The 22,818-nt window shown below is 38.8% G+C and overlaps 2 protein-coding genes across 5 annotated transcripts in view; one reads left to right on the forward strand and one right to left on the reverse strand.

Moving 5' to 3' along the window:
- Positions 1-22,818, reverse strand: part of KCNK2 (potassium two pore domain channel subfamily K member 2) — a 168,003-nt gene that overhangs the window by 143,565 nt on the left and 1,620 nt on the right. For 2 of the 3 annotated variants that reach the window (XM_015857337.2, XM_015857334.2), the window contains exon 2: positions 19,849-19,953. The gene's annotated coding sequence lies outside the window, so the exon portion shown is untranslated. Of the gene's footprint in view, positions 1-525; positions 648-19,848; positions 19,954-22,818 lie in introns of those variants that run through there. The other variant, XM_015857335.2, reaches the window with a different exon arrangement.
- The window catches only part of LOC107311089 (spermatogenesis-associated protein 7-like), a 49,994-nt gene that overhangs the window by 25,410 nt on the left and 1,766 nt on the right, over positions 1-22,818 (forward strand). Inside the window, exons 5-10 of one of the 2 annotated variants that reach the window (XR_004306519.1) lie at positions 9,646-9,767; positions 11,367-11,860; positions 11,965-12,025; positions 12,940-12,998; positions 13,671-13,714; positions 16,317-16,374. Coding sequence is in view for 1 of the 2 variants with exons in the window: in XM_015857339.2 (XP_015712825.2) it covers positions 9,646-9,767; positions 11,367-11,860; positions 11,965-12,025; positions 12,940-12,998; positions 13,643-13,714; positions 16,317-16,374 (866 nt within the window). In the remaining variant the exon portion in view is untranslated. Of the gene's footprint in view, positions 1-9,645; positions 9,768-11,366; positions 11,861-11,964; positions 12,026-12,939; positions 12,999-13,642; positions 13,715-16,316; positions 16,375-22,818 lie in introns of both variants that reach the window. The other variant, XM_015857339.2, reaches the window with a different exon arrangement.

The raw sequence follows: 22,818 nt of genomic DNA on the forward strand, positions 1-22,818 counted from the left end.
TATCTTGGATTTTCAATTCTAGTATTTAAGAGTAGTATGAGCTCCAATTTAGTGGTTCATTGAACCTTCTGCTGCTTTGGATCTCATGAAGGTACTAATGTCGCAGTTGGTAAGAGCATCATTGATTAATTTCACATGAGAAATTCTTCTCATGACTTTACATTTGGTATATAAAGCATTAGAAATGCTGGCTTTCTTACGTTTGTGAGAGTAGTATGACTTATGATACTACTGTGAAAACAGTAATTCCATGACCACCCCAGCACTGAATATGTCTGACTAGGAGAACGTTTACATTTTTATTCTCAGTAGAAGCCACATTTACCAGAAAGAGCTTAAGTTATGCTGCAGAAACCACCAGAGGCCAGGTTTCAAACAGTGTCTTAGTAATCAAAAAGAAGAATTTCCATTCCAAAGGAAATGTGAAAGTTCTGGGTAGAAAAAAAAAAAAAAGAAAAAAAAAATCCATTATGAAGCCTTGTTTTTATACCAGTGAAGGAAAAAAGAAAAAATACTTATTCGTACATTGAGTTTGAGAGTCAAATTCATCTTTTGCACTCAGAAAGTCCTCCAAATTCTTCAGTTATTAGGGATTAAGAGCTACAGCTGAATTACATTTCTTGGAAGCCTGGAAGCATGAGGCAGTGTTTCCATGGCCTGTAGGTTCCAGTGTTCTCTCCCAAACAATATTCTATGGTATTGTGATGTTTAAGTCAGATCTCCTGAGGCAGATCAGCTCAGTAGAGAAGCAGAAATCTTGGCTGATATGCACATGAAAGTGTCCCAAATGAACCAGTAGGAAACTGGGAAAAACTTAGCACTTGTGAAATATTGATCAAAACCAGCCCTAAGTGGGGGAATCCATAAATGTAACCCACACTTTATGCAAGAAGATGAGCAACCCAAATAATTAGTTGGCAAGCCCTGCAATTTTTAAAAACCCCAGCTAAATCTCATTTCTGTGGCTCCATCACAGCCTCAGTCCACCATTCCAGGGAAGCACACTGGGCCAGCACATCTAGTTCTAAATCTCTTTCTACTCTCCCATTCCAACCAAGGAGTCCAGAACTGGACACAGTACTCCAGATGTGGCTTCACCAGGGCAGAGTAGAAGGGCTCCATCACCTCCTCTAACTGATTGACCACACTCTTTTTAATGCACTCCTGCTTGGCCACATCAGCACACTGCTACTTCATGGTGTACAGGAACTGCTGATCATGGCCTGAACCTCCAATTGACCACCTGAGGCAAGCACTGAGTCAGCCATAAGAGCACAGGTGAAGGCAATTCAGCTGTGCTACCAGAAGGACTGGAGCCTGGCTGCATCTCTCCTAGACCCCATTTAAGGGCTGACTGCCAATGAGGAACAATCTCTCTCTAGAGATTGCTCCTTGTGGAGTTTTACTGTGAGCCTTCAACATTGGTGAGCAGAAAGATAATTAATAAATGAAACTTCTCACCAATAGCAGTAAGATGCTAGTACTAACTCTAGTACCTTCCTTACTGATAAGAAGAAGGTCCAGCAGCACATCTCTTCTCATAGGCTCCTCCACCACCACCATCTGTATCAGGTTATCATTCACATACTGCAGGAACTTCATGGACTGTGTATGTCTGCCAGTGTTGCTCTTCCAGCAAATAACAGGATAGTTGAAGTTCCCTCTCTCCATGAGAACTAATGCCTGTGATCACAAAACTACTTTCATCTGTCTGTGGAAGGCCTTATGAACTTCTTCCTCCTGATCACAGGCATCTGTGGGTGCCTGTAGTAAACACCCATGACAATGTTACCCATATTAGTCTGCCCTTTAATTCTCACCCATAAGCTCTCCATTTGTTCATTACTTCCCCCTAGGCAGAGCTTGATACATTCTAGTTGTTCTCTCACATAAAGAGCAACACCACTTGATGATCTGTCTTTCCTACAAAGAACAAAGCCATCCAGTTATGTAAGCTATCCCACGTCTACATGATCACAGTGAGATCATGGCCCTGTGACCACGCACACATCTCTGATTCTTCCTGTTTATTCCCCATGCTGCATGCATTGGCATACAGGCACTTCAGAGAAGAAAAGGGAGGAGGGGATGTAGGCTTTTCTTGAGGGATGCAAGAAGTTCCCAGTAGCTGTGTGTGCAATTGAAGGGGCTGAACTTCTGACTTATCTCATAGAAGGCAGTTAAAGAATATCTGTCACTGTTGTGGTTGGCCTGGCTTATTCCTCAGTTGGTTGCAATGGCGTGAGCATTGCCATTTTGGACCCCATCCCCAAGTCCTTCAGTTTAAAGCCTGCCTCACTAGATTGGCCAGCTTGCTGACAAAAATTGTCCTGCCTTTGCTAGACAGGTGGATCCCATTCATCTCTAACAGGTTATAAACTTCATAAGAAATGACATTATCATAAAAACAAAAACCCTCATGACAGCACTAGCCATATAGCCAGGAGCTGATGTGCGTCATATGTCTTTCCCTCTTTCATCCAAAATTGAAGAGCAGATAGATAGCTTGGGTGATACAGTTCCCAGGGCCTTATAACCTTCTTTGATTCTGCCCACGTTCCAGCTTCCAGTGTCATTCATGCCCACATGAAAGAGCAATAGTGGATAGTAGTCCATGCTCACAACAAGTTGTGGCACTCTTTTGGCAACATCTCACATCTTGGCTTCTGGAAGGCAGCAAACATCTCAGGATTCCCTGTCAGGCGGGCAGAAAGAAGCCTTAGTGCCTTTTGATAGGGAGTCACATGTTTTAGGAAAAAGGAATGATATCTTTTTTGTTAAAAAAAGAAAGAAAGAAAAAGCTCTGTCTGTCAACAAAGTACTTAAGTGCTTAGATATGGTACACAGTGGTCTTTTTATAACTTGTGTTTTTCTGTATGTAATTTTCTGCATGAGACAGATGTTAGTCAAAATAGTAATTTCTGTTTGGGTTTTTAGCCACTTTAGAATGAAATTTCTTCATGACTTTCAAGAACACAACACCTGAGAATAAGAACAAGTTGTTTCTCCAAACAGCTCAAAGGCATAAAAAATTGCAGCATTTTATCTCAGGAAGATTAGAGTTTGTGTGAATAATCTATACAGTCAATTATATAAATACATAATTTCATCCTTACAGATGTAGAAATGCTAGTTGTCGCTAATCTTGGGCAATTGAATGGATCATTTAGCAATCAGTGAAAATTAATGTGTTTATATATGCAAACATCAACTTTCTATCACTGAGTTTATGGAGTGTTAGTGAGATGGTTTTTAATAATATATTTTTCAGTCTCTAGAAAAGAAACATGTATCAGCATTCCAAGGGAGCCACAATGAAGGAAATATCAAATATATGAGCTATCAGTGATTTACTGGGCGGCATGGCTCACAAATTCTTCTCCCTCTTCCAATCCTACACGATGCTGGCAGCTCTGCCTGGGACCTGAGTTCCTTTGTGGCAGCCACTGTACGGCCCAAAGATCATCTTCTGGGAATTTCTGCCCCAAAAGCTGCACCAGCTAGAACAGAGTAAATGTGTGCTATCACCTCTTTTACGGTGATAAAATTAAGACACCAGAGATTAATTATCGTACCTGTGCTCACACTGGAGCCTGTTTCAGAGCTGGGAATTAAGGAATAGTTTTCTATGTTCTACTGCAGTCAGTTCATCACAGAAGCATCCTTCCCAGTGATTTCAGAGTCAGTGCTGTTTGTAAAAAGGGACGATGAAACTAGTGGGAACCACTGATGGATGCAGGGAGAAGGAGTTTGTCATAACTGTTGTGCACTGACTCTATTTTGACTTTGCATTCCTATTCCACTACTAAAGGGGAAAGCAGTATGCTTCAGCAATCAATACTTAAGCAGGAATGAAGCACCTCATTTCCCTTCTACTCCAGCTTCCCTTCCTCCTTGAATACTGTTGTACAATTTCAATGTTAAAAAAAACCCTACCCATCCCTCTGCAGAGGTTCATATATCCCTGTGAGTGATTTGCAAATAGCTGTGTGTCTTCTGCTTCTGTTTTTCCAGCTTACCAATAATGTCTTTCAATCACAAGATATAGAGTCACTCGCATTAATGTAAGCTGTATGAAATTGTATTTGCTGAAGTTCTTGATCACTTCTCAGTATCAAGCAGAATTAACAGTTCAGCATCCCTTCACTTGCTGCCTTTTGGCTTCAGGTAAGAGACAAATCTTGGCTAAAGAGGCTTTAGCAGTTTTTAGTAACTTAGAATCTTAAAAAATCAAGAGCAGTGCTGCTAGATTTATCCTTTTGTTGTGCCACGTTTTCACAGGTGTAAATTAGCATTGTCAATTTTTACTGACTCACAAGGGAGGGAAGGAGTTCTGGCCTTTCATAACAGAAATGTGCTGAGATGTACTTCAGATGAGAAACAGGCTGAGGTGCTCCAAGTGTAAGAGTTGGATCTTATTTGCTTATGAAGGAAATGGTCGATAGTTAGCAGTCAAAAATGGGTTGCACTTGAAGAGCTGGGAATTTCACTTGTTGATTCTGTCTTATTTATACTGGCTAAAAGATTAAGACAGAAATGGATTACTTTCCCCTTACAAGTAAAACAAATGCCAAATCTTGTTGTCTGCTCAAACAGAACAAGAGAGAGAGTTCTTCCTTTATTTTGATGCAGACTACGAAGGAATTGTGTCAAATGCTCACAGCTCCACTCTTGTCCACGAATTTGTTCATAAAGAGAACAAGTCACACACAGCAGATGTGGGTTACAGCCAAAAGGTTCAAGTTTGTTAATACTCAGATTGGATGCTGTCTACAGAGAGATGATTCCTTCTTGCCTTCCTCATGGAGAAATTTCTGTTAATGTCAGTGTGAGCATTTATTTTAGCAAAATGAGCAGAGTTTGGCATGGGATTGAAAATGAAACGGCAAACAGCAAGGGGCAGTGTCACTTAGCAGAGTTTTGTGAGTATATCTGGCATTTTAGAGGCTTTTCTTCCTCTAGAAAATCATTTTTCATTCTCTCAGTTGATACTATTGCAGAGTTTAACCATTGGTAAAAACAAATAATGCTGAACTAGAGCTTGGGGCTTAAAAACCACCCACACACTGTAGATTAATGTGACAACATAGGCGTTTCACAATGATAGCTAGTAAGGCAAAGAGCATCTAAAATCAAATCTAAACATTTGAGCCTTCTCTGCCACTGATTTCTGTTGGATAAATGGTACTGTTTGCTCTGGACTGCCAAAATAAGCAATCACCACACCAGACAAACTGTTATTAGTGCAGACTGCAGAATTTGGCCCATGGATGTGAATAATGTAACTGTTCTTGTGTCTCTTTGTATTGCACTGCTCTAAAATCAGAGTTTATGTAAGTTAACAATGGCAGCCAAAACTGAGAAAAATGAAATTTCAGAAAAGTATCCATGGTGGATAAAGAATAAAGTGCTGCAGTTATCCAGTCTGATTTTTCCCTAAGTCTTCCTTCCTCACATTGCTGTCTGCCGAGTTAGTGGGGAGGAAGAGCTAGAAATGTGTCCAACCTCATTTATTTACATGCCATCTTTCATTAAACTGTCATAAAGGATAATTTACCTCACTAGGAAGGACATACGCCTATCTTTCAGGATGAATTTGTCCAGCCTTGGGAATTATATGTGCTGTTTTAGTCATGAAATTTTGGAGCAGGATTCATAACTTCAGCAGCAGTCCCCAGACTATCAAAAACGACCACAGTGCAGGTTCACTGTACTTACACTCCAGATTCCCACTCTTTACAGACAACGATATTACACTGGTTTTGGCTACTGTCACTGTGAGAAAGCACAGGAACCCGCTTATCTAGCAAAAGATAGGAGTGTTTTTCAGCAACACTGATTGCCTGGTTAGACTCATCTCCTTTAAGTAAAAGCCTGCATTTTTTGGACTGAGGTGTTCAGTTATCCATGCTGAAAAGCATACTGCTTGCCTACATATACTTTATTGAATGATACAGATCACTTTTTTACAGTAAATGCCTCCTGTTCTCTTTGTCCTTGAATAACTTCCTTTCCCATGGAACTCACAAGTTCACCAGCTGTAACTGTTTAAACTTCGTGAGGAAAGATTTTATGTTTTTACAGACAAATGAAAGAAATAATCTAATAACACAACATTAAAAGTGATCCTTGTGTTATAAATACCTGCCTTGGAAGGAGCCCTCGTTTCTAAGAACATTTTCAGATCTGCCAGTTAGCCATTTCGTAAACACTTGTAGTTTTGTTGTCTTGTAATTCTTCGTCCAAATATCTTGCAGAACAAAGCCAAGGAGCTTATAGGAGTCTCTTAAATGAACATATTTGTCTCACTCAACCATAATTAAAATCACTTTTTCTTCTTGTCATGCTGGCAGGATGATCTTTCGGTGGATGTTTTTGACTTTAACTGAGCCTTGTAGCAGCCATTGAGTTGTTATACTTGGGACTGTTGTCAGTCTGACAGCCCTGGAGTTGATTCACCACTTTTTCTGTTCTTTTTCCCCACAGTCTCTTGAAACTTCCTTGTTGTTTCAAAACTCATCAGAGGTTAAACTTCAGCCAGTTTTTTAAAAACACTTGGTAGGAAGTAAACCAGAACTCCCACTGCAAGTCAAAAATGAAGGCATGAGCCAAGGTGTTGATTCTGTTTCTAACTATAATCACTCAGTTTTGTAACATCTGGTAAACAATTTAGTGGAAGACTGTTCTGGCTATGTATCCTATCCTCATACTTGGACCATAGTTTCAGACCTGAAAATAACTCTCTCTTTATGAGGGCAGCTGTGGAATCAGTCTAAGGTGTACACTGCCTCGTAATATTTGTATTTAGGACAAATATAAGTGGAACTGAAAGACACAAGGTGTCTTTCATGATGTTTTGATCATCAAGATGTTTTGATTAGTTCTAGTCTGATTGACCAGTTACAGCTTTTCTACTGAGTAAATCTGTGTCTGCTCGGTACGAATGCAGGCCTTCTATGCAGCAGCAAAAGAGAGATGAGATTTTTTATTAGCTGGAAAAAAAGCAAAGAATACCAGGAAAACAGTGTGGGGGCCTTTTTTTTAAAAGGTCCAGCTTTCGACCAAATCCCTTTCATTAACCGTACTTTCTTTTGCATTGACCAGTACCAGGTACCAGCAAAAGAACCAATAAAACTGCACAATAGCATTGATAAATAACATTTGCCACAGTAGGAAGCATGATAAATTAGCAAATTCATGAGTTTAACTGGAAGTTTGGTGAATTCATTTGCCTAAATAACTGCTGCACTGGCCATGCCATGTGATTATATTGCCTGGGAAGCAGCAAACAGGTAGCCAAGAGATACTGGCTCCTGTTGCATCCTGTAATTGGATTCAGGAAAAATACTGAATCATGGCTTACAACTGAAACCCTCCTGCAGCATCCCCAGTTAACATGTCCAATTCTCGTTTCACCAATAAAGTACAGCCAGTTCTGAAACATGTCAGCAAGGATATGAGAGTGGAAGGCATGGGATATATAATTTTTGTTCTTATAAAGAGAGAAAAATACACTTATCATTTGGAATACAAACAAAAGTGTGACTTGAAAAACTGAGAATGTCGTCCACTCCTGGCCCTTTTGTTCATGTATCTGGAGAGCATGACAGGTTAGCATGCAGCAAGGTCATTTTGACAAGTGCAAAAGAGTTGAGGATTGAAAAGGAAGCACAACTGGTGTCAGAAGTGGTTATGATGCAGCAGCCCTGCAAACCCAAGAAGGGGCACAGGGAAAACATGAATAGAAAAAACCAATGGTGAGGAAAGAGAAACTGGAGAGAGTAAAGCTAGAACGGGAGGAGATGTGTTTAGCAGATGTGTTTCTGAATAAACTAGGTTGTAGTGTAGGACCCCTCAGTCTGCCTCATGTGAGTGAGGCTCATACAAAACCTGATGGTTTGTGGGGGAATGAAACCCGGTGTCTCTTAAGGAAAATAAGGGAAAGTAGCTGCATGACATTCTGGCCAAGGGTTTTTTGCTGACTACTCAAAACATATAACTATAATTTGCAGAGGAATAGGACTTGTTTGAATAGGCTTAATGCCACGTGGCATATTTATAACCTGTATTTGTAGTAAAAATATCAGTGAAATACTAGATGATGTCTGTTTAAAACCCGTGGTTCTCTGACCTGGAACATTTTATTTTCTTGCCCTTGGCATGGCTTGGTGAAGGCTCAGCCTTGCCTGGGTTAGAGGCTGTTGTTTTGCCTTACCTGCACACAAGTATAAAGAATGTGCAGATGAGCAGGGAGACACGAATACAATTTTTCCCAAGACCTCACAATAATTTGTTGACAGCATCACAAAAGAAGCCAGGTATCCTGACTGGCAGTACCATTGTGTAGGCACTACATCAAGCTCCTTGTCTGTTATTTTTAACAGGACTTCACAATGCAAAGTCTTTAATCAAAATCTGGGAGGTGGAGGGGAGGGGGGAAGTTTGTTTGGGCCCTGAACAAACCTAGATAAAGAGAAGAGGTACTAATCTCTGCACGAATGTGACTGAGCAAGTACATTCTGTTATTTGTTCCAGTGAGTTGTATAATCCGGCTTCCCAGTCATCCAAATAGGATTTTGCATTGTCAACATGTTTTTTCTTAATAGGATGATGCTATGAACTCATGTCCATGGAAGAGTGGAAAGTCAGATTATATGCCTCAGGAGATGATATATTTCATTTTAGCTATTCGTGAAATATCTGTTTTTTTACAACAGTCACCACAGCCTTGAGGCAACTTTACAAGGTGTTGTGCCTCATACAGAAGCTGTCACAAACTTCTGAGAAGCCAAAAATTTAGAACAACACCTAATTGCTTTTTTTTTTAAAAAAAAAAAAGTCTCAATTATTCATTTTCTGAATGAAATATTACTTTCATTAAGACTTACTAAAACCCTATAAGTCTTCTGCTAATTCACGAATGTGCAATACTAAACTCCAGGCAATACATCTCCCCCTCTGAAGAAAACCTGCAATCATATAGTACATTGCCAGGTTACAAGCGTATTCTGTCTCAATACTAGTGAGATGGAAGAGCTGTTTGCTCACACACACAAAAAAATTATAGCTTATGATAAGCCTAACACCATTTACACTGAAACAGATTTAATGCAAGGTTACTAAAAGAACTACCTCAACAAGGGAGTGGAGATACGGGTGCTGAGCTCTGTTCCCTGGTGACAGCAATGGGACCCAAGGGAATGGCATGGAGCTTTGTCAGGGGAGAGGCAGCTGGGGGCTCAGGTAAGGTTCTGCACAAGAGGGCACTGAGCATGGAACAGATTGCCCAGGACAGTAGGCACAGACCAAGCAGCAGGAGTTCAGGAAGCAAGGGAAAAAGAGTGGGCAGTAGATGGGAACAAAATACTGTGCTCTGTTATGCCTCCACAACTTGTTACTTACCATGTGGGTGACATAATGAAGCCCTGGGTTGCATTTATTTCAAATATGGATGTGTGCTTCTGCAGCATCAAGCACCATCCATAAAGAGAAGTGGTTGTCTGCCTTTTATACTACCTGGCCTTAAGAGGAGGAGACAGAACAGTCTTTAGTGGGGAAAAAAAAGAAGAGCAAAGAGCATAATAACATGTGACTTGAACACTAATATAACTTGAAAGAGTTGTGTTTACATTTGTGTTTGTACAGACAACGATCAGCAGAAAAGAGAAAAACTGATGCAAACCTTTGAGAAATACAAGAAAGATCTCATTCATGGTCTTCATGCCACATCATTCAGCTCCAGAATTGTCTCTCTAGGCCAGCAGAAGGTATGTGATATTCTGACAGCATGTGACTACTTGTCACACAGGTAATATCAAGTCACCTGACAGAGACCAGCTTCCTCATAGCATTAGTCCAAAGTGCTGGGAAGCACCTGTAACACTGCAGGCTTGTGCACTGTGGCTTTTTATAGTCTGGTCAAGCAGAAGCAATATTTGACTCTTAGTTTTGCCTGGGAAGATAGCAAAAAACATATAGTTTTACTGTCCTAAAACTAGTGAATGTATGTGCCTAAGTTTTCACCTAAGCTGCAATGACTTGATTAGGTTTTTTGTTAGATTCAGCAGCTATACTCTCATCTGTTCTTATACTTACATGACCCACACCTTAGATCTACCATGACATGTCCGTATGTCATGCACAAGTACATGACTAAAAAGTGTCCCTGTTGGTTGGTTTTTTAGAACTTAAATATTTTTTTTTGTAGCATTCACAAACCAACATGTGCTCTCATTGTTCCTTTGACAAATAGGATTCGATTTCTTGTTGAAGCAGAATTTTTAAGAAAGTATTATGTGGGTGGCTGGAAAACAAAAATTGAGTGAATTTCCTGAAATAATTTTGTGGCATAAACGACAAGATTCTTCTAACAAAAATTGCTGTACACAATATTAAACAACAACAACCAAAACTAAATCCCTATGTTTTTTATCAAAATCCCTCTGAACAAAATACAATAACGTCATCTTGTTTAACTGTATCCTCTGAATTCTTGAACAGCATTCACTGGTAAAATCAAGATACTAAAGTATTCAGTCCTAATTCTTTATATTCTGACAGGCACCAGAGACTGTACAACCTTGTGGTAGCATGAGTAGGCCACTTCTTTACCAAATTCTACCTATGGACTTCAATGCAAAAGGCAACGTTATCCAAAACACCTTGTTCTGCCATAGTACTGAGTCTCTCTGAGGGTAAAAGTCCCTCAGGAGTCTATATTTAGATTGTAAAGCTTTCTATTTGTTGAGAATTATAGTGTGTTTACCACTAGATTACCAGAGACGCTGTTTATAAAGTAGGTCATCCAATTCAAACATCTGTATTATTTTGATTTGTAAAACCTTGGTTCCACTGAGATAAAAAAGAAAATGGTAGACTGTAATCCCACTGATGGTATTTATGTGGATTATAGTAGTTCTGCTGGAATTCAGACTCTCAAAATGGAGCTCATACCTGAATAGTCCTGCAAGGAGAGTGAGTAGGTGTCATCCCACTGCTCCTAAAGAGGATTGCTGTGAGAATGACGATGACCAAGGAAGGAAAAATCTCCCTCTGTGAGCCCTGGCAAAGAAAGAGGAATTTCTGTAATTTCCTAACAATACCTGTCATGAGAAACCTCATCTTTGCCCAGAGAAGGAAGGAAAAGGAAGCTAAAAAGGGGACGTGTTAACAACTAGCTGTAACAAAGCGACAATGTTGCTTTACTTCTAACTGCAGCTCATTGAGACCACTTGAAGCAGCTTGAAGACTGTTTCTTAAACTTCCTTCTTAGCGAGTCAGTTTATAGGAGGCACTGACATCAGCAGATTGCTTTTGTGATATGTATATATAATTTTTTTCTGGGTATTTTGTTTTTTAACTTGCAGATGAGGTGTTCACTGCTGGAAAATGGTCACCTACATTTGACACCTGCGCAGAACAGCTATTCCAGGACAGAGAGAGTGCAGCCTCCCTCTGTATCTTTTCAGATGCTCAGTTCAAGAACTCAGTTGCCAGCCTCTTCTGCAAGGAAGACTGCTCAGCATAGTTTATGCCAGAATCATGTTCCTGCCTTTGGTAAAGACAGGTCATCTGCTTTGCAGCTCCAACAGTCTCATTTGCATTTAAACAATCACAACAGGAAGAAGGCATTTCAAAACTCCTCTAACAAAACATACTCTGGGGACCTCCTTGACAAACACTCCATTTGCTTCACAGGAAAAAAACGTTTTACCCCACAAATCTTAAAGACATCACAGCAATCTTTTCTCTTGAAGCACAGGTGCTATAATCCTCCTCCCCCAAAAAAGAGCTCGTCTCCTGGCAGACTGTCACTTAAATCAGCTGATGGCAATAATGAAAACAAAACGGAGTTACACAGGTACATTGTTTATGCATCAGTTCTAAAAGCTAAGTAATCTGACTTTCAAACATGACCCTTTTAAGCAAAAATAATTGGTTTTCATTGTGCTTTTGATCTTTCAGTTTTTTAGAAGATGCACATATGAGGCCGCACTCAGATGACTTCTCTACGTGGACAGCTGAGGTTGGTGCACCCAGTTTGGTAGAAAGAAAATGAATGGAAGCCACTATTCATACACAAACTTGTCCTGCTTGAGTAGAGAAAGGATGGATTACAGAATTTCTGGGGAGTGTACATTAAGAGCAGTTACTAAGATCACAACTGAAGCATCTAACGTGGCAATATAGGGTCAAAAGATTTCTGCGAACAAAATAGGAAAAGCTTAAGTAACTCTCTGAGAAACATAAATCAGGCATTACGCAAAGTAAAAAACAGTATCTTAATTTTAAGCAGCCTTTTCACTTCATTGATCTAATACTTTAGGGCCCAGAATCTCCCAGGCAAAGGGCTAAGCACTCAGCCTACAGTCAGACTGTAGTATGCCATACAGTCCTGATGTGTGCTAGCTCTTTGCTAGCTGGGATTATTGCATACCATATTCCAACCACCAGACTTTCTACTTTAAAAGTAAAAGAACAGTAAAAGAAAAGAAGCTCCTAAATTCATCCATATTCCTATTTCATGAGCGAGGATAATTTTGGGATCTATCTCCTTTTATACATCATCTGTCTGATTTTTTAAAGATATTTAGCACATCCTTTTAAAGAAAAATGTACCTTATTCAAATGAGCTCTCTAAATATTTCCAGTTTTCCCAAACCTTCAGCTTTCCTACATAGTGTTTGCAGAGTTTTTTCTCTTTTCCATTTCTGCTAATGTGAATCTAACTAGTAGAAACAGTCTTTCTTTATTCACAAGTGATTGACACTGTAGACATTAATTTCACATGAGCAGACCTGTCACTTTTGTATAGTGTTGCTGTGTGTTTTTATGTATTATGGAATCAAATCATTTCCCCCAGTGCTCTGAATAGAAATATAAAATGTTAATACAAAGATAATCAAAAATCTAGTTTTTTACTTTACCTGTTTGTGACAGAACTGTGAATTATGGATTCCTAATTCTGAAATGCCACTTTTTCTGGGACCACAAGAAAAGTAAGTTAAATATATATACACATACATATATATATATATATATATATATGAGAACTGTTTCTAAGTTTAGAACAAAATGTTAAAATAGGAATATGATGGAAAATTGAAAATGAGGCACAAGAGTCATTTACCAGCACCAATGTGTGGTGAGTGGAGGTGAGTGGAAATGACTCCATTACGGATACAAGCTTCAGCCTTCTTCTTTTGGAGGAAAATTGGAAAAGCTGTTCTGAGTCATACCACTCAGTCCCCTCTTACTGTAGGCAAAATACATAATAACTAAACTAATAACTAAGTAATCTCTTGTGCTATCTATGTGTCCATTGGGACACTTTTTCATGAACTGATTTTCTTGAAAGGTATAGATAATTTGATTAATGAAATCAATGTATTAAATTATATTAATGAATTAATATAATTAGGAAGCTGACCAAAGAGCTCTGAAAGGCACTCTTTTAAAGGAGCATGAACCCAGACAGTAAAAAAACCCATCCTAGTAAAGAGGTTCATCAGTTTTGAATATGTTGGCCCAATTCCTTCTTTAATTTAGTTACTATAAAAATGCTGCTGTAGTGGGTTGTACTGTAAACTTTGTGTTCTGTGTACTTTAATGAAAGATGCTGAAAGCTTATGTATTTGTGCAGAGAAGAAGAGTGTCTTCTTTTTCTTCAGGATCTCACAAATGACATTTTGAGTGGAAGTTGTTACCAGGAAGAGTAAGTGCTTTGCGTTTCTTAGTTTTCACTTTAGCTAGAAAATACTGACCAGTTATTTAATTGATGTAAAGGAATGATGTTTTTAATTAGGTTAAAATGAAATTTGAAGCCAGTTTAGCTTGGTGTATATTCTTGTAACTGCATTTTATAGGACTCCTGATTTAAACTGAGCAGCTGAACAGAAAATACTGGTAGGCATCCTTGTATTTCCCAGTAAATTCTAGTAGAAACATGCAAATGTCATATTTTCTGAGGCTGTTCTCAGTCTCATTCCTGTACACAGTAAGGCAACATGTGTTACTGTTACAACACTTTGATTCCAGTTCCAAGTCAGTCCTGATGGAACAAATCTGAGTTACAGTGATTCTTCCTTAGCAAATTGTGTCACAGCATAAGATTTTGTGTTTAGAGTTCTTTCTCCCTTACAGAAGAGCAAAATGAATTAATGCAATAATTACTTCCTCTAGGATGTGTGCTCTGTCAATTAACAATGCATGCATGAAGACTAGAGCCAAATGTACTCAGTTGTGCTGGTGCCCAATGCATCATCCTTTTATGGTTTCACAATCTGTATGTGCTCCCATGCCACCTATCCCACCTATCAATTTTTAGCAGAAAACTATCTTCTATCCATGGGTCTATTTGAAGGCCTGCTCAAAGCTGCAACACTGTGTCCCCTTATTCTATGCCATGGCCTGGCCAGCATTTTAAATAGGAGGCTCTTTGGCTGAGAATTTACCACAAGTGTTCAGTTTGTCTTGGTCAAATGCTTCGCCTTGATTCTGGAGAGGTGTTAACCTCCTGGTGTGAATCAACCTCATTCTGATACCACACCAAGATTTTCTACTGATAATCCCTAGGGCTCTTTTAAAATTGTTTTAAGAAACCATGGACATTTTATTTGTTTTCTAAGCAAGCAGTTGAAGGCAAGAGCTTTCTTTTTTCCTTCTAAGTGTAGTGGTTTTCAGACTTTTACATTTGATGCCTGAATTAGAAATGGAGGTTTCCATTTGAATTTTCTGATTACAGTGTGAGGAACAGTAGAAGCTTTGGACATCACAGTCTCAACAAACATTGAAGAGGCTGCTGAGCTTCCTGCCTGCCCATACACATTGTTTTTTTTTTTAAAAAAAAAAAAAAAAAAAAAAGGATAACTTTAAAACAGAATAAAGACTTAAACTGCTGTGTGTCAGCCTCCAAATTAACAGGAAGACTGGTATCCTTCAGAAAACAAGCATTTTCTCAATAGTAAAAATACCAAACAGAAGAACCCAGGCTAGTACATAAATGCTGTGACAGCAGCAAAGGGTTGTATGTGTGCTCCATGCTAAGCCCAGCTCAGGGCTCAAGGGTGACTGTGCTTAGGCATATAGGGTGAAAGGACCAACCTTTTGAATTCAGATAGAGGTTTTTAGATGCTGTGCTCTCTTCCCTTGAAAATAAAGGTTACTAGAAATATATGACTGATCATCTGTTATTTTCTTGGGTCACCTCTAGTAACAACGTAATTTCTCTGCAGAATACAAGAAAGCAATCAGTAGTGGACTTTCATTTCAGTTCCAGAACTGAATTTCTAAATAGGTCTTTGAGACGAGCTAGAAAAGAAACAACTGTCGGCCTTAGCAAACATGCTGCAGGTTGTATACAATAGGCACATACTTTAAAATCTCCATTTATTTAGATGGGTTTGTCTACAGTTAAAATGATTAATGCTCTTGCAATTCAAATAAGTAGCATACAACCAAAACAGCCCTTCTAGCACCTCTGATTCATTGCAAATGTATATATATATATATATATATATACACTATGACTGCATGAAAACACAAACCGGGTTGGGTTTCAATAAATTACAACTGCGGAACTTGGAAACCTAATCTCCCTGTCAGATTTCATTTTTACAGGTGCTCACATATCACAGTGAGCACAGCTTTTGCTTGCAGATAGTCAGACCATCAAGAAAATATTCTGAGTGTTTTTTGAAGGCATCTCTCTTGCCCTAGTCCACCTTGTCAACAAAACTATAACCAAGAAAGTTCAACTCCTGTTGTTTCCCTTAAAAGCTATTTCTTTTAAATAACTGGAGCCCTGAGGAGACCATGCAAATGGTGTAAAGTGTGTTGACTAAAGGCAATTCAGAAATTGCCTTCTAGTAATGCAATATCCTGGACAAAGGGACTCCAAATATAGCTGAATCTAGAAAGCTGCTTACAGCAGCCTCCCCAGTCTCACAAATACAGCAGAGCAGTACAACATTCCCATGGAGAGCACCAATAGTCTTCACTAACTGCAGAAAAAGTAATTGGAGATATACACATGAAAGACTGTTCCTGTCTGAGCCCTTGCCAAACTGCATTCACTTCGAACAACCTTACAGAGGTTTAAGACTTCATCTCTTAAATCCATTTAAAGCTATGACTCAGAAGGGGGAAGGAGGTGGAGCAACACTGAAAAGTTGGGATATATTCTAAATGATCTGGAAAGACAGGCTGAGTGGTATTTCTCATTTGAAAGTATACAACCTTTGAACAGGTTGGGTTTTTTTCCTTCTCTCTTTTTTTTTTTTTTTTTCCCACTAATGTTAGCTTTCGTTATTTTTAAGGGTGTTAGAAGATGTATTTGAAATGCATATTAAAAGTAAGAGGCATAACCTTGATGAGGTAAGCAAAAAACATCTTTTAATAAATACACTGTCATCTCTGGCAGAAATGCTGTATATCAATGCTGAGCAACCCTTTATGGCAAATTGACTGCTACACAATTTAAATAGAAGGCAAGGAGAAACTAATTCTACAAAATCAGCAGGAAGGGTGCTTTCCGTGGAGGACTGCTAAAGAGGTTTTTCTGTAAGATTTTGTGTGTTATTCTAACAAGGTCTCTAGAAGGTAGTTAATATACTGAGTGTGCAGAATTGCTGTAATTATATAAAACCTGTTTATGAAGAATGTTTCTTGCAGCACTTTTTTTTTTTTTTTTTTTTGCTGCAACTGCAACTTTCTGTAAAAGAACAGCAAGAGACTTGTGGGTTGTGACTAAACACAGTAAGAAAACCTTCTTTCTTTAATAGTTTCCTTTTAGGATTTTGGTCTCCAGAGCAGAATAAAACTCCAGAGTTCAACATTAAGGCTCCCCATGTGGTTCCTGCTAAGAATTAAACACCTCAAAGTGCTTACCTGAAAATCTCACATGCTGAGAATGAAGTGATCTGTGGAGAGACGACACAAAATGGCAGGCACACACGTGAATTCACAGTCGTCTCTCTGCAGCAGATTTGGTGTCTTACTTAGGATGCACAAAATAACCTCTGCCTGTTTTAACCTAGAACTTGGAGCCCTCAACCGAGAACATACTTATAACTTCTCTTTGAAAAGCCTGAAAATACATTGTGTTCCTTTTAAAATCATTCACAAAGATGATGGTATTAATGGGGTCTTTACTATCATAACAGACTGGCTGAAGCACTCCCTATGAAACGGGGAATTTCAATGCCTGCCCTACTCTGGGGAGGCCCCAGTCCAACTCTGCAGCTTGTGAACAAAAGCTGTTTATTCTCCAGGTTTTGAATTTGTTTCTCAGCACAAGGTAATAGGAAGGACTGGAAGTGGAGTCACTATACAGGGAGGTTGCAGAACTCTTTTAAAAAGCACTCATCCCACAATTCTCACCATGCAGGGAGTGAGACTACTAATTCCAGCATTGAGAGGGATTTTGTGCTCGAGTCCTTCATAGAATTATGAAATAAGAATGGTTTTGGCTAGAAGGGACCTTAAAGACCATTCAGTGCTAATCCCCTGATGTGAGCAGAGCTGCCTCCCACTAGATCAGGCTGCCTGGGGCTCTATCCAACCTGACTTTGAATAACTCCAGGGCATCCAAGACTCTTTTGGGCAACCTGTTCCAGTGACTCATTGCCCTGGTTGATTTTAAGAAGGCATTTCAACTTATGAGCAAGAAGAGTTCATGGTCAGGGGTATAAACTTTGCCTTCTAAAACTTACACTGATACAGCAGATTCAGGTGGGAGGATTTTAAGCAAGTGTCAATGGTATAGCATTTAAATGGGCTACTTTGGCTTATTTGTTTTTGTAAATTTGCAGAGCTGACTTTAAACATTGCACTTTCTCCAACATGTGGGAGTTACACATATGTTTTACATAATGAATAAATAATAACCAAAGGCATTATAAAATAATTAGAACATGGAAGGTCATTTTGTCTTTCACAGTGATGTGATTAGGAGATAAGCAGTGTTTTTGTATCTGTTTAGATGCTGATCTTGCTGACAGTCAGTAGGTAGTGAAAGTGAGAAAAAATCTGAACTGAAATTCAGGTAATTTTAAGTGAGCTTTGTGGAAAAAAATCAGTATCTGCACCTCAGTTTGAGAAGATTCATAATTTCCATCTGACAAAAGGATGCTGAGTTTATTTTTAAGGTCAACACCTTCAAGAATGATTGCCTTACAGGCAGAGCTGAGAATAGTTTAACAGGAGACTGAAAGAACTCAATTCCTTCCAGAAGGATGAGTTTGCATACAGTAGTGCATTTAAACTACATCCTATCACAATGTGTGATATCATGTATATTCTCCTGCAAAAACAAGAGTTTGAAAAAATATCAAAAAGGAAGAATAAAACTAAGTGGCAGTGAACAGAATTAAAGGACTTTTTACACCATATAGTAGCATGTTAGTCATGCAGTGATGGGAGGAATAATACCCAAACTTTCTCTACACGTTAGAAGGATGTAAAGTGATCAGAGAGAAGAAAGGTTCTTTGGGATGGTTAAATGAGAAGTGTAAGCATAACCAGCATCCGAAGAACTTTGCAGGCAGTGAGGTTGGTTAGAAGGGGCACAGTTCACACAGGGGAAAGAATGGAAGCTGAATTATTTTGAGACTTTCAAAAGAGGATTGACCAGTTCCATGAGGATGGAAGAGAGTTCCTGAGTGGACCTTTTATCTTACAAAAATACTTTTACCTCTTTTAGTTTGTTGTCTTGAAACCAAACTCTTTCTACTCACTACTGCTGTTTTTCTGGACCAGGTAGACAAAATAGGCAGATAGATAGAAACATTTGTCAAGGACTTTGCAGTGTTTATTTCACCCACCTTGGATGTCTGCCAACTTACTGTTTGGGTTCTTGTTTTCCCTGCTCTGCTCTTCTGTGTAATTTCTATCTAAAACCAGCACCTCTGCAAGTTCCTTCTGGCACTTACGCTGGCATAGCATCAGAGACTGTTCCCTAAAACAACTCTACTCTGAACTGCATTGCACATCACGAGGATGCTTAAACCCATCTGACTGAACTGCCTATCCCAGTGCCTCTTCAGTTTGCTAGTTTGCTTGTGCTTGGACATGCATCAACCAAACAATCCCCCCCTCATACAGGAAACTCAGAGCTGTTGCACCCATAGTCTTATGGGGTCACCTTAGAAGGAGATATATCAGCAAACAAGTGTGGCTTAGGATGCTAATGTGATAATTACAGGCTTAATCATTAACGTGAACAAGCAGTTTACCAACAGTCACTTACAAGCACTGTGCACTGTTACCATTTAAATACAGGTTTTTGTAATATACCATAATGCTGCATGTGGGAAAGTTTCAAATGTAAACCAGTAAAAATAAAAATGACTGTTGTTAGGTGAGCATAGGAATCAAGCTTATTCTTTACAACAACAAATGTCACTGATCGCATATGTAGTCTCTTGCCTCCAAACCAGCACTGACCCCATGACAGGCAGAAGGGGAAACGTCTTGTAAAGCAGATTCAATTCTGCATAGAACATAAAGTAGGCATTTTGTACTTTGCCACAGTAACATGGTTAGTATTTATTCTCACCGAAATTTCTAAAGTTTCATTTCAACTTCTTAAACTTCTTCTGAAGTTTTAACTGGACATATTCATTCACTGCCTGCTCTGGCAGTGTGTAAGGTATACTGACATGTTGCTGTTCTTCCTATTTCATTTGTGTGTGTGCAGTGGCAAATACTCATCTCTTCATGAACAAAGTTACTTGTCTACATAAATCAGGGTTTTCACATATGGAGACAACTGGAAAAATGTGTAGAAAATGTAAACAGATGACCATCACCAAACTTGGTCCATCTCACAGCCACAGGACATGTGCATACCTTCACATCTGTATAGCTGACAACTTTGATTAGTCACTGAAATCAAGCACAATCTGCTCTCCAGGTCGTACTTTAGTTATAGGTCAGCAAGCTTCAAGAATAGATCTAGAATGGAAAAGAAAAGAGCGTTTACAAAGTGAATACAGAGGATCAAGTCTGCTGACTAAGCAATGTGCAGATCTGACAGCAAGCTCTAATGGTCTTCAGCCTTCCATAGCCTTGGACACTTCCCTTTTGTCAGAGGTTCACTTTAGCAGTTCACTTGAAAAATCAGAATACAAATATAAAATTGCCTTTTAACATCAAGAAAGAGTGGTCTTCTGGATAGGTTTTAATAAATTTTAGATTAATTCAGAAATTACAGCAAGTATTGATTTAAAGTCATGGCGGTCAGGGGCTGAAGTTTCTCTTTTCTCTATTCTTGAGTATTTCTTCATGTCTATAGCAAGACCATAAATCTCTCTAAAGAAAAACAAATCCCTTTGATATCAAAGACTGCAAACATCAAAAAGCACCTGTGCAGAGATGTATGGGAGCCACATACGTGGGAACAGCCCCCATATTTTCTTGCCAGAGCTAAAAGCTAAGCTAGAAGAGTGAGTCAGTTTCAAATCACTGGACATTATGTGTTTAGAGCTCACAAAGAGTGGATTATCTATCGTCCCTAGTGTACTTCAACAAGAAGAACGAGTTTTCTGTTAAAATGCTTAATATTCAGAGATCACTATATTGACCTTCAAATTGAGCTTGAGTTTTAAGATTTTCCCAATATCTTACTCAAATTCTGCTGAGTTTCCAATTCCACCCGTCCTTTTTCCCTTCTACGCAACAGCTCTTAGAGTCCCTTTTCTGTCACGAATTCCCACAGTGACCTTCCAAAGAACAAAATGAGATGGTTTGAATTTGGTTGGCATTTCATCACTTCTGCTGTGGCCTTGCTTCTGTGCTTTGTCCTAACACTGGATGCATTCTGCAGAGGGATTTAGCTAAAGAAAGTTAAACCTGTGTGCAAAATTTCTTGCAAATGAAAGATAACATCTCTGAGACTACTTTAGTGAGCTGAAGGAAATAATTGAATGGGTTAGAGGCAACAAAAGTGAAACAACTACTTAAATGAAACCTCATTTCAGTCTTTTTCTGTAGTTAATTAAGTATTGAGGAAAATGGATGTAGAAAGCACATTTTTAAGCAATCAAGTACTGCCAGAAATCAAACCAGCAATTTGAAAAGAGAACAACTCTGCTCTCTGGCACCTGACAAAATAAGATATTTGACAGGGAACAATATGTACAGTACTACTTAATTGAGAGGCAAGGAGAAGAATAATCACAGATGCATTACTGAACTTATAGAAGTTATCTCTAATATACCACTGGGATGATACAAATTTGTGGAATCCTCCTGACTGTTATAGCAAGCCAGCGATCTCTTACATTTCCATCAATATTTTTACATTGCACCCTAGGTAGCAATGTAGAAATAGCAACTGAGTTGTCTGAAAATGAGAGACTTGCCTTTAAAATGACTTCCAGCACACACTTCCTTCAGCTAGAGAAGAAATAAGAAATAAGCGGGAAAGAAATCTTCATTGAAGTTTGCTCTGTTAACAACATTCTTTGATAGAGCTCTTCAAAGCACCCTTTGCCAATTCCTATGTGAGTGAGTGTGGCTATTCAACTGTCAGTCCTGCATCAGGTTTAGCTGACCATCTTCAGTGTCAGTATCAGAGCAAAGACGAGACTTCAGTCAGATCTTCTATCCTTCAGCTCTGTATCCAAACACAGCATCATCTATGTCCACTAACTTAATTGTTTTAGAAGCTTTGGCACCACTTTCACAGCAATTCTATTTGCTGCCATTGATTCACTAACCATACATTTTTTCTTTGTATTTTTTGCATGTCAGGAGGATGCTTATAACACAGGCAACATACTGTTGTGTCATAGAAGCTGACTGAGACAGCTAAATGAACTGGTAACCTTCAAATTCTTATAAAGAACACCATTTAGAGGATGTACAGTTAATGTGAGATTGCTGTTTAGAGTCTCAGATATAAACTAATATTTTCAGGCATAACAGCCTGCCTCACTAGATTTACTGACCTGAAGATAGTGCCAGGAACCAGAAACTTCAATAAAAAGAGGTACAAGATGAGGTAACCCAAGTTAAACAAGGAGCTATAAGCAAGTATGAGATATTAAGATCTCAGAATCATAAAACATACTCTTTCCTTCTGTAATTACTCATAAGAAAATGGCAAGAAAAAAAAATGCACAGGGATGGTTTATCGACCATCTCCATTGCAACTTCTAGCCCATGATCTGAACCTAAGTTAATTAAAAAGGATTCCAACTGTGCTCCTTAGACGACTTAAAGTCTTCAGTCAGTGCCAGACAACAACTAAAGCCACACACACTTAAAAATTAACAAGAGAACTGATTTTCAGCACAGGGAGGAAAGAATACAGAACATTTATCTTTGTGTATAGTGAACAAAAAATTGAAGTACTCTCCAGCCAACATTAATAATTTCCCACTCTCCTATTTTGCCTCTGAAAGAATGCAGTAATCTGATGTGGATGCACAGACTTCACAAAAAAAGTGTCATCCTTCACAACAGCAGAGGCACTTACACTGCATTTCATGTGGTACTCAGCAGGCCTTTTAACAAGAGAACCATGGAACACCATCCAGTGCCAAGAGCAGATTCTCAATATGTTTTCATCTAATTTATAAAATTTAGTTGTAAAAAGGCAAAACACTGAAAGATTCTGACTTTCTTGTGTACTCATAAACCACCAGAGCATTCACCTAAGTATTTCAGTAGCTGAAAAGTGAAGAGTATGTAATGTGTTTACTTCTTCTAGGGAGAAAAACAAACCCACAATGTAAAAAAGCCAAGCTGATTTAGCCATTTTTTAGCTACATCACAATTTTATCCGTTCTAAACTCTACACTACAGTGTTCAGTT

Source organism: Coturnix japonica, chromosome 3, assembly GCF_001577835.2.
Source record: "Coturnix japonica isolate 7356 chromosome 3, Coturnix japonica 2.1, whole genome shotgun sequence".
Classification (NCBI taxonomy): domain Eukaryota; kingdom Metazoa; phylum Chordata; class Aves; order Galliformes; family Phasianidae; genus Coturnix; species Coturnix japonica.